This window comes from Pholcus phalangioides, unplaced genomic scaffold (genome assembly GCF_987345545.1).
Source record: "Pholcus phalangioides strain wild (caught in Gottingen) unplaced genomic scaffold, Ppha-v1.0 ptg000028l_1, whole genome shotgun sequence".
Classification (NCBI taxonomy): Eukaryota; Metazoa; Arthropoda; class Arachnida; order Araneae; family Pholcidae; genus Pholcus; species Pholcus phalangioides.
The window spans coordinates 5,956,479-5,971,923 of NW_028301618.1; the positions used below are offsets into that span (position 1 = coordinate 5,956,479).

The 15,445-nt window shown below is 39.6% G+C and overlaps 1 protein-coding gene across 4 annotated transcripts in view; it reads right to left on the reverse strand.

The window, feature by feature from the left end:
- Positions 1-5,792, reverse strand: part of LOC149067825 (uncharacterized) — a 69,302-nt gene extending 63,510 nt beyond the window's left edge. The window contains exon 1 of one of the 4 annotated variants that reach the window (XM_089252306.1): positions 5,706-5,792. In XM_089252306.1, coding sequence (XP_089108432.1) covers positions 5,706-5,750 — 45 coding nt within the window. In that variant the 5' untranslated portion in view covers positions 5,751-5,792. Of the gene's footprint in view, positions 1-5,474 lie in introns of all 4 variants that reach the window. The other 3 variants (XM_089252308.1, XM_089252309.1, XM_089252307.1) reach the window with 3 other exon arrangements.
- Between the last annotated feature and the right edge of the window lie 9,653 nt (positions 5,793-15,445).

Here is a 15,445-nt window from a genome sequence, read left to right on the forward strand (position 1 = left end):
CTTTTTAGGGACAAATTCCTTTCTTGGGGCGTATATTTGTTGATTTTTTTTTCCCGTTGCTGTTGATTTATTTATCCTTACTCAGGTCTTGAAAAAAAAAAAAGGATTACAAATGCTCAATTTGTTACGCGGAATTTTATTTTAAGCGTTACTTGTGTGAGTGGTCGCATGTCCGGGGTTCATGGATTAAAAACGACAAATGATAATGCGGGGAGTAAGTTTTGCTTCCCACAGAGTGGTCTAAATGAACATCAGAGGGAAATCCACGAAGTGAAGAAACTCACTGTTCAGTGCAAAGACGATTGCAAGGAGAAATTCCGGACTGTGTGCCAACTCAGAGATCATTTGAGCGATAGTCATGATTTTGGAAATATTGGAAACTGCCATTAATTTGGAGTTCAAAGAGTATTCAGGTACGTATAGGTATATACCTTATATGCTACTATATTGTTTTTGTATTTAGAAAACTCCTGCTTTAATGTTATTGAGATATTGCTTAAAGATGACTCCTAGTATTGAATACGAGAGGAGAAAAATTTTATATTGAGAATATTTGCAAGGATTATAAATCCCAGGCGTCATGGTGATTAAAAAACTCACATAATCGTGCCCCCCCCCCTCAGACTTCCAAGGCTACTCCCGCCTATGCTGAAAATCATTGGTGAAAATATTTACGAAATGTTTCAGTCATACTTAAATTATGTTACATTCGGGCCCATTCTCTCAGTGACATCGGTAGGGCGAGGTTGTGATGGTGTGAAGCTTTTCTGGTGTACGAACGGCAGCTGTAAGCACGACGGAGGCGTTCATCAAGATCGACACAGCTATACTGGTTGCTTTTCTAGGATCATCGACGCATCGCGGATGTATCCTTTTGATTTTCCAACCGTTGCTGTAAGTGGTGAGTCTTCTCTTGATTTTGCCGGACAGTTAGTGCGCTTGTGTTATGGAAGATGACGACTTGCATTCAAGCACCCTTATTCCACATGTTATTGAATCGCATTTAAAGATTTGCCGGGCCGCGATATTAAAAAGGTTGAGAACCACTGCTATAGAACATGCCTGGGACGCTCTTGGCATCTTCTTCCGAGAACCATCCCAGAACTGAAAACTGCGTTGCTGCAGGAGTGGGACCGATTGCCACAGGGACTCCTCAACTGCCTCGTGTCCGCCGTCGCGCTGTACCCCATATTAGACGCATTTTCGGTTCGATCTTGCAACGTGGATTTTGGACATTCCTGACAATCATACGTGCGCTGTGACTTTTGTATGGTACATTTCTTTCTTATAACTGCAGGGATGGGATTATTGCGACATAACGTTGATTTTCCGAGAAATTTTGGCGCAGACCTTTGGCCCACGTACCAGATGTGGCTTGTATCTCTCAATCCTAATTCTTTAAAAATTAACTAACGGCCGGAGCAACTGTTAAAGCGTCAGTTATTTGAAAAACGGTATTCTCCGTACCTAAACGCCCGGTTAAATGCCGTTCTAACCGTCAAATTTTAACCCGAGCTACTTGGCCGGTTAAAATAACCAGCTTCGGTTAGCGCATGTGTATTTGTGCTTGGAAAATTCATTTTCCCTCTGAAAACATGGCGGACAGTGATCTTGAATGTTTGGAAGACTTGGAGGAAAATCGAGGATCATTTATGAAGATAGGGGGGTTGTGATTTGGATGAATTATCTGGCGAAGATTTTCATGCCAGATACTGGATAACTCCTATCACCGCAGAGAGGGATTCTCTCCCTAGTCGGAGAAAATTTACAGTCCAGCAACAACTTCCTCTTGCTTTGCGGTTTTATGCCACAGGGTCATTTCAGCTAACACTAACTTGACAAAGGAATACGTCAAGTTGCCTTCTACAGAAGAGCGACGAGAGGTAAGAACATATTTTACAGTTTGAAATAAAATAAATCTGGTTCGGTAGAATTCTCTATTGGACTTGATAGAGATAATAAAAATAACCAAGAATAACATGGTCTGTGATTGTTCCATTCATGAGATTTTCCCCAGGTGCATAGCCCTCATGTAATGAGAACAAAATTTGGGGGGAAAAAAATTTTTCAGTTTCAACATCATACAAGTATGATGGCATACTGGTCTGCTGGAATATCGGGAAAACTCCTGAATTTTGAGCATTGGTTTTTCTTTTATTACGACAGTCATAATTGTCCGTACACTGTGTTTTAAGAAATATTCTGAACTCAGGTTCGAAAAAAGGGGTCTCGTGATTCTAAAAATGTTACTTTTCTTGTCGTTATTTTTTACTGATACAGAGTTGATGTATCAGTACTAGCCTATCTTAAACATTGATATGGTCATGGTGTCTAAGTAATTGTCTAAGTTTCATGTAGCCTAGTTAATTTATATATTACTACTTATATATAAGTAGTTATAACTACTTATAATTTTCCAGATGCAGATATCCTTGAAGAAATCAATTGCAATGGAACAAAATATCAAACCTGAAGATGGTTATTGTACAGTCTGCAATGTTACAATCAGTTGTAAGCAACATAATGTGACTGCAATCAAAAGACGTGTTGTATTGTGATGTGAAAAGAGATTCCAAAGGACGTTTGAAGTCAACTAATCAGCCTCTTCTAAATTTTTAAGGGAAGAAAAATCGAATGATTAATTATTCTTAATCTGCGCTTGGAATCGGTTTTTTCCACGAACACAAAAGGAATTCTTCCTTGCAGTTTGGAACCAATCGAGCTTTTGTTTTTTCTTGTCTATTTCGCGATAGTCATTTTCGAATCAGATCATGGCGTGCACGGAAGAAGATTGTTGCACGATCCGAGCGTTCAGGTGTTTCGCGGTCTAGTGGGAAAATGTATTTGTGGGCTGTAACAAATGAAAGGCTGACGTGACTCTCTATCCTAGAATCCTGGACGTTCGTCATTTTTTTTCAGTTTCGTAGAATCAAAGTAGGAACCTCGTGAAAAGTCTACGATTGGGGATTCTTTCAAAAAGCCTCCAGTCGAAGCTCGTGACGTCACTGAATATACTGCAAAAAGGTAAAGATCGCATACGTCGGCCTGCAATATCTACAGGTAATACAATGACTGCAGGTGAAATGGGCTACTTAGTGACGTCAAAGCAGACTACGATCAAAAATTTCTTCAAATCATCACAGGACTGAACTTTTCGAATATTTTGTAACTGTTAAGTTAAAAACTGTTTTACAACAAAACAGAAAAAATGAAGTTCGTAATGTGTAAAATTATAAGACATTGCGTGTGAAGTTCGTAATGTGTAAAATTATAAGACATTGCGTGAGAAACCGCGGCTCAGCAAAGTGTAGAGTCGAAATTAGTATTCGCCGTATCTAGACGCGTGGTTCACGCGTCAAAATTCAACTTTACTCCCCCAAATTTCGTTGAGGAGTGAAAATATACTCCTCCAAATTATAATTTTGTTTAAACAGTTAATTCTCACTGATAAAAAAAATACCCGGACTGGCCAAATGTCCAAAAATTTACATATCAAGTCGGGCATGTGACATGAAATAATGCATATCTGAATCGATTTTACGTGCCCGCAAATATATTACTATTGGATTTACTTATTTCATTGGTTTCCAGATGCCCCCAAGGGCGGTTCGGGGGTAGCTATCTTCCATTACTTATTTTATTGTGCTATCTTGTGCGTTATTTTTAACGTCTGACTGACTGAGGTAGATGCATTTTCTCAGAGTATACCGTGTCTTTAGACTCCCATAAGCTTCCATTTCACGACATACCATTAGAAAACTGTTCTCTCACTGAACCGTAAAATTCTTAAGGCCGTCCCTGACTGTCGTTAAAACGGACTTTTATTGTATAAGAAAATGTGGAGGCATCGTTTTTTTTTTTCATATTCACTGATGCTAAAAAAGTTGGAGTTTGTTTTCCCCCAATCCATTCTTTTTTCGTTGTAGTGTTAATTCCTATGAAATTATGTGACGCCCTTCTTTATCAATGTTACATAATATCTCGGCGTTTGCGCAACACTTCGGCTCGATTTCTACTCCTCTCGGGTCATGGCCGCAGTTACTGACAAAAATTAAGTTGGGTTTTTCCCAGTGCAGATGCGTATCAAAGACATAACATTACACGGGGGAAAGGAAGGCAGAAAATTTCTTTGAGAGAAATTTCGAAAATTACATTTGAATTTCTGTTCGCCTCCTCCACCTTTATGTTAGTTTATGATTTCTCAGCCGATTTCCATGCTCTAACCGATTCGTGATCAACAAAGTTTTATGAACCAATGAATTTAATTTCATTAAACAATGCAACGCATAAAGGTGCAAGAAATGTGATACTGCCCGTCTGTCAATTTTTAATCCCGATATAACGGTATTCTAGGGACCAAGAAAAAAATTTCGAATCAAGGGGCAGCATTATAATCACGTGCCACCAAATATATGGGATCCGGACATTTCACTTGCCCTCACCGCATGAATGACTGTTAATTTCCCTTTTCCATAGAATTTGCCTGTTGTATCACAGCCAGTGAAACTGCAAACCAGGCCGTGCATCAACTAATTCGACCCTTAAGTGGTTCAAAGGCATTTTTTTTAGGCCCATGCGTTAAGACTGCATTGACCCTGGATCAGAAAGTGTCTGTTAACGAAGGTTCTACAATTGTCGCGTTTCTATCTGTAATATAAAATCACAAACTCGAAAAGGACCCATTTCAATGCAACGGAAATTGGTTACGATTTTGGGTCAAGTTTTCATTTAACTCCTGAATATATCGAGAACCGTTTAACCCATCGGGATCAAGTTTTGTGTATGTGCCAAGAGGTGTGTATATATATATATATATATATCAACAGAGGTTCGAGTACCCAGGGCGGAGCATTGAGCAGATGACTTCGCTACGGCTCACCAAATCAAAGACACTGGGCAACAGTCGCCAAGTGCGGGTCGATGTTTTTGACTCTAGAGACCGGAACAGAATGCTCATTCAACATGTGTGTAATTTGTTTGAAGCCAATGTTTTATATCATAAAAGAAAATTGTTGTAAAAAATATACACACACACATTAAACACAGCAAAAAGATCGTGTTATCTATGATACAAAAAAGCATTGCCGAACCTCCATGAGGAAGGTTTGGTTTCGAGGGCCGTTGAATCTCATGCTTTTCATTGCATTATTATGCTGTATTGCTTATAGTAATGCAGCGGTTATTGCTTATTATAGTACATTGTTTATGCATTGCGTATTGCTATGTAATACCTAATTACGTAATGTTGTGCATCGTATGCTATATTTTGTGGTGCACTGTATATAGTAGTGCATTGCTTATAGTGATGTAATGCTGATATTCCCTGCTGTATTGTAATGCAATGCATATTATGGTTTACTGCGGATATGGCGCATTGCTTATTTTGTTGTAGTGCCGATGGTGGGGACTCTAGTTTTCTCTTATGTGATATAAGCGACGGGTTCAGCATAATTATAAAATTGGTGCTAGCTTACCTGAGATGAAATCAAAGCCACTGCTTCAGGATGATTGAGTCTCAGGCCTCTCGCCAAGCGCTTCTGAGCAACAAATCCAGCCTGATGTAAAAGTAGCCCTTCAAGTTCTCTTGGTGACAATCTCATTCTGATTTTATATTAGTCTTAAAATTGAGAAACAACTAAAATATAAATTCGTTATTTTATGTGAAATGAGATCACAATTACTTGAAATGACTTCTTTTGACTGACCTCGGGTTGGAAAGCAATTCCTTCCTCGTCACTAACTTCGGACATTAACCCAGGAACTGTACATAACCATCGCGAATGAGTTGGACGAAATTTGAGAAATCGCACACTTGAAAAAGAAAAGATCTTGAAATAGATAGTGAGCATATTAATAAAATCATCACCTCGTTCAAGTTATCAAGGAAAATATAAACTTTGACCTCTTTCAGCAGAAAACATAAAATAAAGAAAATGAAAACCCATCCGTAATTCTTTCTGGCGCTGCAGTAGTTTTCGAAACTCAATTTTTTTTTCATTGATTAACAGATATCGCTAACGAAGATTTGCCAGAAAAAATAAGAGAAAGAAACAACCATTAATCCAAATCTGGTGATATCACTATAGAGGCGGGGTCCAAAGCTAGAATCCTCGGGTAGATTTCAGGGGAGTAAGAACGTGAGCTCGGAAGGGAAAAAATAACTAATTAGAGACAGGCATTTTTTTTTTAAAGTGAAGTTACTTTAGCGAGACAAGCCCGGATTAAATGCACTAAAAAATCCACAAGATATGTTCAAATACATGCTTTCTATTTCTTAGTTTCATTTACAAAAAAAAAATATTTCCACATGTATATCTGTATAGGGTGATTCAAAACTCAACGTACAAACTTTTAGGGGAGGTAGAAAACAGAATCACATAGGAATGTACGACCGGAGATGCTAGAGGAATGACACTTAGGTAGAAAAACTCTTTATTTAGCGATACTTTACACGAAGACAGTACGTGTACACGTCAAGTTTCAACAATTCTTAAAATCCAGTTATGCACAATTTTTTGTTTTCTACTGCTCCTAAAAGTTTGTACGTTGTTTTGAATCATCCTGTATATATAACGGACTGACCGATTTATCATCACCGAGCCGAAACAGCTGAATCAATATTTATGAAAATTAGCGATAGTTTTATTTCATGACGTAGGCTCACTAAGAACGGATTTTTTGAAATTCCACCCATAAGGGGGATTCAAATGTTACATCAGATCCATTCACATATGCAATATGGGGGGGGGGGGGCTAGCACCCACTTTACGGCTATTTTTCCTCTCGTAGGGAAAGAAATGGGAGAAGGCGTAGCCCCTTCACTTGAGATAATTTAGAGGTCATAACCTCTTCTTCCCCATAATCCTTTGCGCGGCGAATTGAAAAAACTGTCGGCCATATTCGAATGAAAATATAAAATTTAGATGATTCATACGACTCAATTTTTTCCTTCGCTATAAGATCATCGTCTCGCCATTTATAAAAAGTATGCTTTAGAGGGAAAATTGGACGGAACTTACCGTCTACACGCTAGTATTACAGTTGAGTAATACGATTTATAACTGAAGTTAGTTGAGCCGGTTCCAAATAATTGCTTGATTCGAATATGCTTTCCGTCCAATGCACTCAAACAATTAGTAGATTCCAGTGAGCGCCATATCCTACGTGCCTTGATCGTGAAGTCAGCCCATCGGGCGGCCACAAGCTTCCACCGAGGAGGTCCCTCAGGAATGCAATGGTGTCGATCAAGGCACTTAACCCCTAGAGGAAAATGATTGCTCCCGTGTAGGTCCGGATCAACCGACCAGGATGGATGGATTTCAAATTTGTTGGCGCAAGGACCAATTTTGTCAAACTGCGCCAAAAAATTATAACATAAAAATTGTTCTTTGGTCATATTAAAAAAAATAAAACTGTCCATGATAAGAAGCAACGTGAAACGTAAAACAATGACATGAATTGCAAAACTATAATTTGTTATAAAAATCAATGGCCTTGATGAAGTGAAAGCGGTCGTAAAATGATGACGATGATGTGGACAAGTAAAAGCATGAGCAATGGTTAATGGACTTTCACAATGAGGGCACTCTGGTTGACTCTCTCGTAATAAAAGATATGATTGTGTGATACGACTGTGTCCTATGCGTAACCGGGCAAGCAGAACTTCCTTTCGGTTAGTCCTGCAGCTCGAACGCCAAGAGTCGCCATCTAGAGTCGTCATCGTCAGTCACCGTTTTCAGCGCTCTGTGCTTTTGTTGATTATTTAATAGTTTATACTAAAAAATTGTGCAATAAAATGTAGGTAATGTACGTAAGAATGTGTGAGGAGTATTCTGGTGTTTGTTTGAGGGAATCTGTCTACAAATTCAAAAGTTATTGCTGTTCCACCGTGGCGAAGTTTTAACGGTCACCGTTGGGTCTGAGTTGAAAGAAAGAGATTGGAAAGAGAAAAAACATTGGGTGAGTTTCATCGAAAATGAATAAATACGCCTCCGGATTTCATTTAAACATAATTGAAAAATAACTGTCAACATAGTAACTGTGCCTGTGTCTTCCCCCCCCCCTCTTCCAAAAAAGGAAAAAAAAAAAAACTTCTCGGCGACAACGATCATGGGCGACCTCTATGGTTGAAAATGTAAACAAAAGCTAAACTGCCAGTTGAGTTCAAAATTATATCAAATATAAATTGCTGTAATTAATAGAAGCCCAATGCAACATGTTCCTCTTGTTTTTTGCCCCTGGTATTATTGTCTGCCATACAATATTTTGGAAAATTTGTATTTGTGGTTATATCAATGATCTGCCCTAGCTAAAGTACAAAATTGTTGCCACCGACATTACTATCCTGAAAACTGTTGGCTCGATTTCATTTGTTCGTTTTGTAACGGTCTTTAATTAATTTGTACATTACTTTCATATCCTATAATTTTCTGTGTTTGCAGCTCAGTAATTTTTGTCAATTTCGCGGGTTACCGGGTTGGATGTGACATTTATATATTGGTGGTGAAGAAAAGCAAAAAATTTGCATACTAACTTATATGTATATATAGAATGATTGACATCCAATTTTACATTTCATAAATTGCAAAATTTGAAAAATTTATAAAAAAAAAAAAAGTGTTCTTCGTATATTTTTGAAACTATTTTTTTATTTAACCCACCTTCAAAGAAAATTATGAAAAACCACACAGAATTTGATGTCTCACTGGACTTGGATTGTAATTACAACGAGGCATCATTAGTAAAAATGGGGAGGAAGTCAAGGTATTATCTTAGATCCTACCTGCAACAACAGGTAATACAAGACTCAATGACGGAATATCTTGATAAAAGATCGACGGAGTGTTCCAATAGTTCCCGTATTGAAATGATGTCACCTACGTCGTCCATATTTGAAACCGAGACAACAGAAGGCTCTCTTAAAACAGAGACAACAGAAGGCTCTTTTAAAACAGAGACAACATCTGAGAAAAGGACCCACTTGCTGATGGTCAAAATTTCAATACCGACTCTATTATACACCCTGAACTGAAGATACAAGATGAAATTTCTGGGGTGGAAGCTCAAACTGATGAAAATGTTGATGATCACCTTTTGGACTCTCCAAGTTTTCTTGTATCAGATATATTCTCTGGTATTGTTGGACTTTCGAATGATCACCATTCTACTCCAAACAACAATGGAGAAATCACAACTTAATCATGGACATTATCACCGAGCTATCAATGGAAGAGAAAAGACATCATGTAGAATTAACTGATGCATATAAGCTCAATAATGAAGGAGGTACTAATGCACAGTCATCGTCCCCGGCATCGGTCTCCAACCACGTACCTTTGCAAGCGGAAATAGTAGCACAGACAACTGAGTCAGAGAAACAGAATACCAGATTGTTATTAGGATCACAGACATTTGTTTTTACTCCTACTGATGTCATTCCATCCAAATTCTACATGATCTCACCATTTGGAAACAATAATGATAAATACATTAATGATGGAAATAAGCTGGGAGGCGAAGATGATATTGATAAGTCAACGGAAAATTCAAATCCACGAGTTGTATCTGTCAAACAGGATCCAGAGAACGGCACCATTATTCGTGACCTTAAAAGTCCTGAAAAGTTCCTGAATACCAACAGGGCAAAAACTAAACAGAATCCAGATGACAAAGACAATAATGAACATACAAAGAAGAAAATCAGCAAAAAGACCAATAGACCTGCTGTTAAAGGTAAACTATCCGACCCATTGAAAAGAAAACCAACAAATTCTAATGGGAGCAAAGAAAAAAATAAAAATGATCCCATAGCCTCCACATCACATGAGTACTCTGAACAAGACTGGATGGAAATCATTGCTACAGAGCGTTACAAGAATAATGTCTTGAACATCCAGGACATCTTCCAGGAGATCATACAAATCATAAGACATTCCACAGGCGAAGGCAAGACGTTTAAATTCGGAATTCCAACTCAAATGCGGAAAAAAGCGGAAAAATTGTTGGAAATTGTCAATTTATGGGCTCTTAGCTCCCATAATGATTTAAAAGATGCTTCTACTCAGACTTCGGACAATGTTGAGAAGAAAACAAATACTCCAGAAAAAAACTCTACAACTAGCGACACAACTTTGGCAACTAGGAAAGACAAGATGATACAAGTTCCATGTCCAAGAATTTCTTCTCCTTTAACACAAAAAACCAATTCGTTAACCTCACATAATGAAAACGAAGATGACAGTGCACCTTCATATGTCATTGTAGACGAGTTAGATTGTAATACCTTGCCCTTTCAAAAAGTCACTTATAGGAGGAACCAAAAGAATCTAAAACAACGAATACATACAGTATTATTATACAAAAATAAAAAATCCAACTCGAAACAATTTGATACCACCGGTCCAATTATAATAAAGAAATTTGAAAACAATATCCATGCCATCAGACATATAAAAAATGGCACGGCAATTGACTGCTATACCATTCAGGATTGTCTCAAAATAAGAAAATTTATTCTCAACAATCACTTATTGAGACAAACAATATATGTCATTTGTCCGGAGAAGAATATTTCTGGTCACCCACAACATTGGACTCATGATAAAAAGATTTTCCAGGAAAAGAATCCTCGACTCATCTCACAACCTAAGAATTTCTCTACATACCTTCAGAATAACCCAAACCCTGTGAATAATCACCCGCCAATTTTCAGGTTTGGATCTGGTAGTGTATTGTATAATCGCCAACAAAATGCAAGTTTGGCCAAGCAGCGAACAGGATGGAATCGCACTACAAATTTTCGCAATATGGACATAAACAGAACTCGACTAACTTTCAACATCCTTGATCATGGTGACATCAATAGAGTCGTACATGATTTGGAAGAAAAACTGACATACAGTAACCTGCATGAATACATTATTAAAACAGATGCAAATGGAAATCAACTCGTACTGACTTGCACAGATCCATTAGCAGCGAAAATTATAAGTTCGGAGGTGACCAATAACTTCAAACTTAAATTTCACTTAGAAATAACCAGCGACATAAGATATAAATTTTAGAAAAAAGAAGGGCACGCATCATCGAAATCAGTGTGTCTAAAAACGCAATTTCACTGAATTCACATTAATCCTGAATAAAAAACAATTTCAAGCTAAAATTTATCTACTGCACACTAAAACTATGTCTCAGCAAAGTCTTAAGGGGCCCATCAAACTTTTACAGTATAACGCTGACCGTGCACTGGACACAACCGAATCGTTCGTAACAATGGCCGGAAAAGAAGGAATTGATTTCATAATGCTGCAAGAGCCGTGCACCAAAAACGGACAACTGCACGGTCTTCCACCGCACTGGAATAGATGGTCATCCACCAACAATAAAGCTGCAATAGTATGTACAAATTCCAACATTCATCCAGCCACAGTATGCAATACAACTTCCACCACAGCTGTTAGAGTATGTCTGAATAACAGTGATCTCATTATCATCTCGGCATACTCTTCTCCGTACGAAAACTTATCTTCTACAATTGATGAAATTGAAAGAACAATAAAGAGCAACAAAAATATACCTATATTGATTGGATCGGATCTGAATGGTCATCACTCGTTATGGGGCTACAGAGATGAAGATTCCAGAGGAAGAACAATTTTACAATTTCTACAAAAGAATCATCTCATACTACTCAATCAAGATCTACAAACTCCAACGTATGTGCACGGAAAGTCTAAGGGATGGCCTGATCTTGGATTGGATTGGATTTTCAATTTATGGGCGCAAGGACCAATTTGGTCAAACTGCGCCAAAGCAAGACATAAAAATAAGAAAGATGTCCTTTTGTCATGTCAAAAAACTAAAACATAAAAAGGAACATGAAACGTAAAACAATGACATAAATTGTAAAAACTATAATTTGTCATATAAACCAATGGCTTTGATGAATTTAAAAATGCGAGATGCATCGCTATTGTCATTTAAAATGTCATGAAGTGAAAGATGACTCTGACCAAAAGCGGCCGTAAAATGATGACGATGATATGAACAAGTAAAAGCATGAGCAATGGTCAATGGACTTTGACAATGAGGGCACTCTGGTTGACTCTCTCGTAATAACAAATATGATTGTGTGAGGCGACTGTGTCCTATGCGCAACCGGGCAAGCAGAACTTCCTCCTTTCTGTTAGTTCTGCAGCTCGAACGCCAATGGCCAAGTGTGGGCTTGATGGCATGAAGTTTATTATTTATCTGAAGGTTCCAATGATCCTGCCAGCGGTGATGCATCACTTCCCGGAGGATTGAGAAGTGGTCACTGGCAGGTACCAAAAGGTTATTGTCAATGTTAGTTGTTGTTCGAGCTGCGGTGTCTGCTTTTTCGTTGCCCGGTATTCCTACATGACCTGGTACCCAGTATAATTTTACTGTGGTACCATGATGAATGAGGTAATGCAGTTCATGAAAAATGGCATGAATGAATGGATGAGTGTGAAACGTACAGGAACACAGTGCTTATAACGCGCTGAGAGAGTCACTATAAATGATGCATCGTCGGTGGCGTTTGAGTCGTATATGACGTAGAGCCTGAAGGATTGCGTACAGTTCTGCCGAATAAATAGAGAATGTGTCTGGAAGTTTGAAAGATGTCTCCTCACAGCAGATGTAGGCACAACCGACATGGCCAGGGCTCTTGGAGCCGTCGGTATATATGGGGAAGTACCTGTTGTACCTACCCCTGTGCCTAAAGAATATCTGTCGATATATGACATCTGCTGTGGTGGCTCTAGGGTATAATGATAATGAAAGAGAGACATCTGGCAGAGACTGCTCCCATGGTGCCAGTTGCCAAGCAACTGGGGCCACACGACTGATGTCTAATTCTAGTTCTTCCACAAGTGCCCTCATACGAAGACCGTAAGATGGAACACATGAAGGTCGAGCAGCAAAAAGTCTATGAAATGAGGGATTAAAAGTGACACGATGAAGTGGATGACCTGGTAAAGACTTCATTTTGATATAATATATCAAAGAAAGTTGTTGGCGTATTGATGTCAGTGATGGCTCGTTGCATTCGACATACAGGCTCTCCATTGGAGACGTCCGGAATGCTCCAGAACAAATCCGCAGGGCGAGATGGTGGACTGGGTCGAGCACACTCAGATAGCTCCGAGGTGCCGACCCGTATACAATGGAGCCGTAGTCGAGCTTCGATCTTATTAAAGCTTTATATAAGTGAAGGAGCGACTTACGGTCAGCTCCCCACGATGTAGAAGAGATGACCTTCAAGAGGTTCATCGTCTTCATGCAACGAGCTCTTAATTGCGCAATTTGAGGTTTAAATGTAAGTTTCTTGTCAAATGAAATGCCGAGGAATTTTGTATTCTCTACAATAGGTATTTGACTATTATTTAAAAATAATTGTGGGTCATCATGAAGCTCACGACGCCGGCAAAAATGCACAGCGACGGTTTTGTCAGCGGAGAAAGAGAAACCGTTATCATGAGCCCACTTGCTGATCTTGTTGAGAGCAGTTTGTAATTGTCTCTCGGCTGACCTCATATTCACTGATTGATATGATATTAACAGATCATCCACGTAAAGTGCGCCAGTGACTGACAACGGGAGTTGGTTCAACACCCCGTTGAGTCTCAAAATAAAAAGTGTCACACTTAAAATGCTACCTTGAGGTACACCTTGTTCTTGAATTTGGGGAGCTGATAATGTGCTTCCGATCCGTACCTGGAAGATGCGGCGAGCAAGAAAGTTCTTAATGAAAATGGGCAAGTTGCCCCGCAAGCCGCTATTATAGAGGTCGGAAAGAATTCCGTGCCTCCATGTACGATCGTAGGCCGTTTCTATATCGAAAAATATAGCTATCATATGCTCCCTCTTTACGAATGCTTGTCTTATTGATGTCTCAAGGCGTAACATATTGCATGTTGTGGACCTGAACCGTCTAAAGCCGCTTTGATGTTTCGATAAAATATTGTTAACCTCAAGGTAGTGCATAAGGCGATAGTTGACCATGCGTTCCATGAGCTTACATAAACAACTGGTCAAAGCAATGGGTCGGTAACTGTTAGGTTGCTGAGGATTTTTGCCAGGCTTCGGGAATGCAAGAACAATGGCTGCTCGCCAGGTGTCAGGAAATGAATGACTGACCCAGATCCGATTAAATAATATGAGTAAATGTGACAGTGATTCTGGTGATAGATGCCGAATCATGGAATAATGAATGGCATCCGGCCCTACAGCTGAGTCAGGACTTCGCTGCAAGGCCGTCGTCAGTTCATGAAGGGTGAACAAGGAATTGTATCCCTCCGGTGTAAAAGGCCGGAAGGTGTACGATGTACGTTCGGCCGATGATTTAATGGGATGAAACGATGGGGGATAATTCGCATCACTGGAGACAGTGGCGAAATGGGCGGCGATGGTATCCGCAATATCCCTCACATTGCTGATGATAGTGCCATTGGTGTTTAAAATAGTGATGGGATGAGACTGATAATGACCATTGATTTTTCGGATCCGGTCCCAAATGACTTTAGATGAAGTAGATGAATTGATTCCCGTGGTAAACTTTTGCCAGGACTCGCGTTGAACCTGGCGCCTGGTTCTTCTTGCTATCGCCTTTGCTTCTAAAAATGCCAACTTGTTGTCATGGGTAGGATACCGCCGGAACCTACTCCATGCTTTCTTTTGTGCTTTAATCGTGAGATTACATTCGTGGTTCCACCAAGGTTTAGGAAATTTAGGAAGTTTCGAGGAGACTTTGGGTATTGTTTCTTTGGCTGCTGAGATCATACAACTGGTCACAAGGTCGACACAGTGGTCGACGTCGGGTTGCGAAACCATATCCTCCGTGATTTCTGCCTTGACCGTGAAGTCTGCCCATCGGGCGGCCACAAGCTTCCACCGAGGAGGACCCTCAGGTATGCTATGGCTTCGATCAAGGCACTTAACCACTAGAGGAAAATGATTGCTCCCGTGGAGGTCCGGATCAACCGACCAGGACCAGTTCGGCAAGAGTGTGGGTGAACATAACGATAGATCTATTGCAGTGAAACTATTGTTTGGGGCATGGAAATGAGTGAAACTGCCATCATTCATGATGGCGAGGTCCATGTCTTCTAACAGCCGTTCAACCATTTCGCCACGTGGGGTGTTGCTGTTAGAACCCCAAATCATGTTATGTGCATTGAAGTCTCCAAGAAGAAAAAATGGTGGAGGTAATTGATCAATCAGATCTTCTAGATCTCTCTGTAAGATGGTGTCATTTGGTGGCAAATAAATGGAACAGATGGTAACCCTTAGGCCTGTAGAGATTTCCACCGCGATGGCTTGCAGGTTCGTGCGCAGCGTTAAAACGCGCGACGACACGTGATGTGGAACCAGCAGAGCAACACCGCGGCAAGCTCTGCTCCCGTCATCGTAATCAATACGGAAC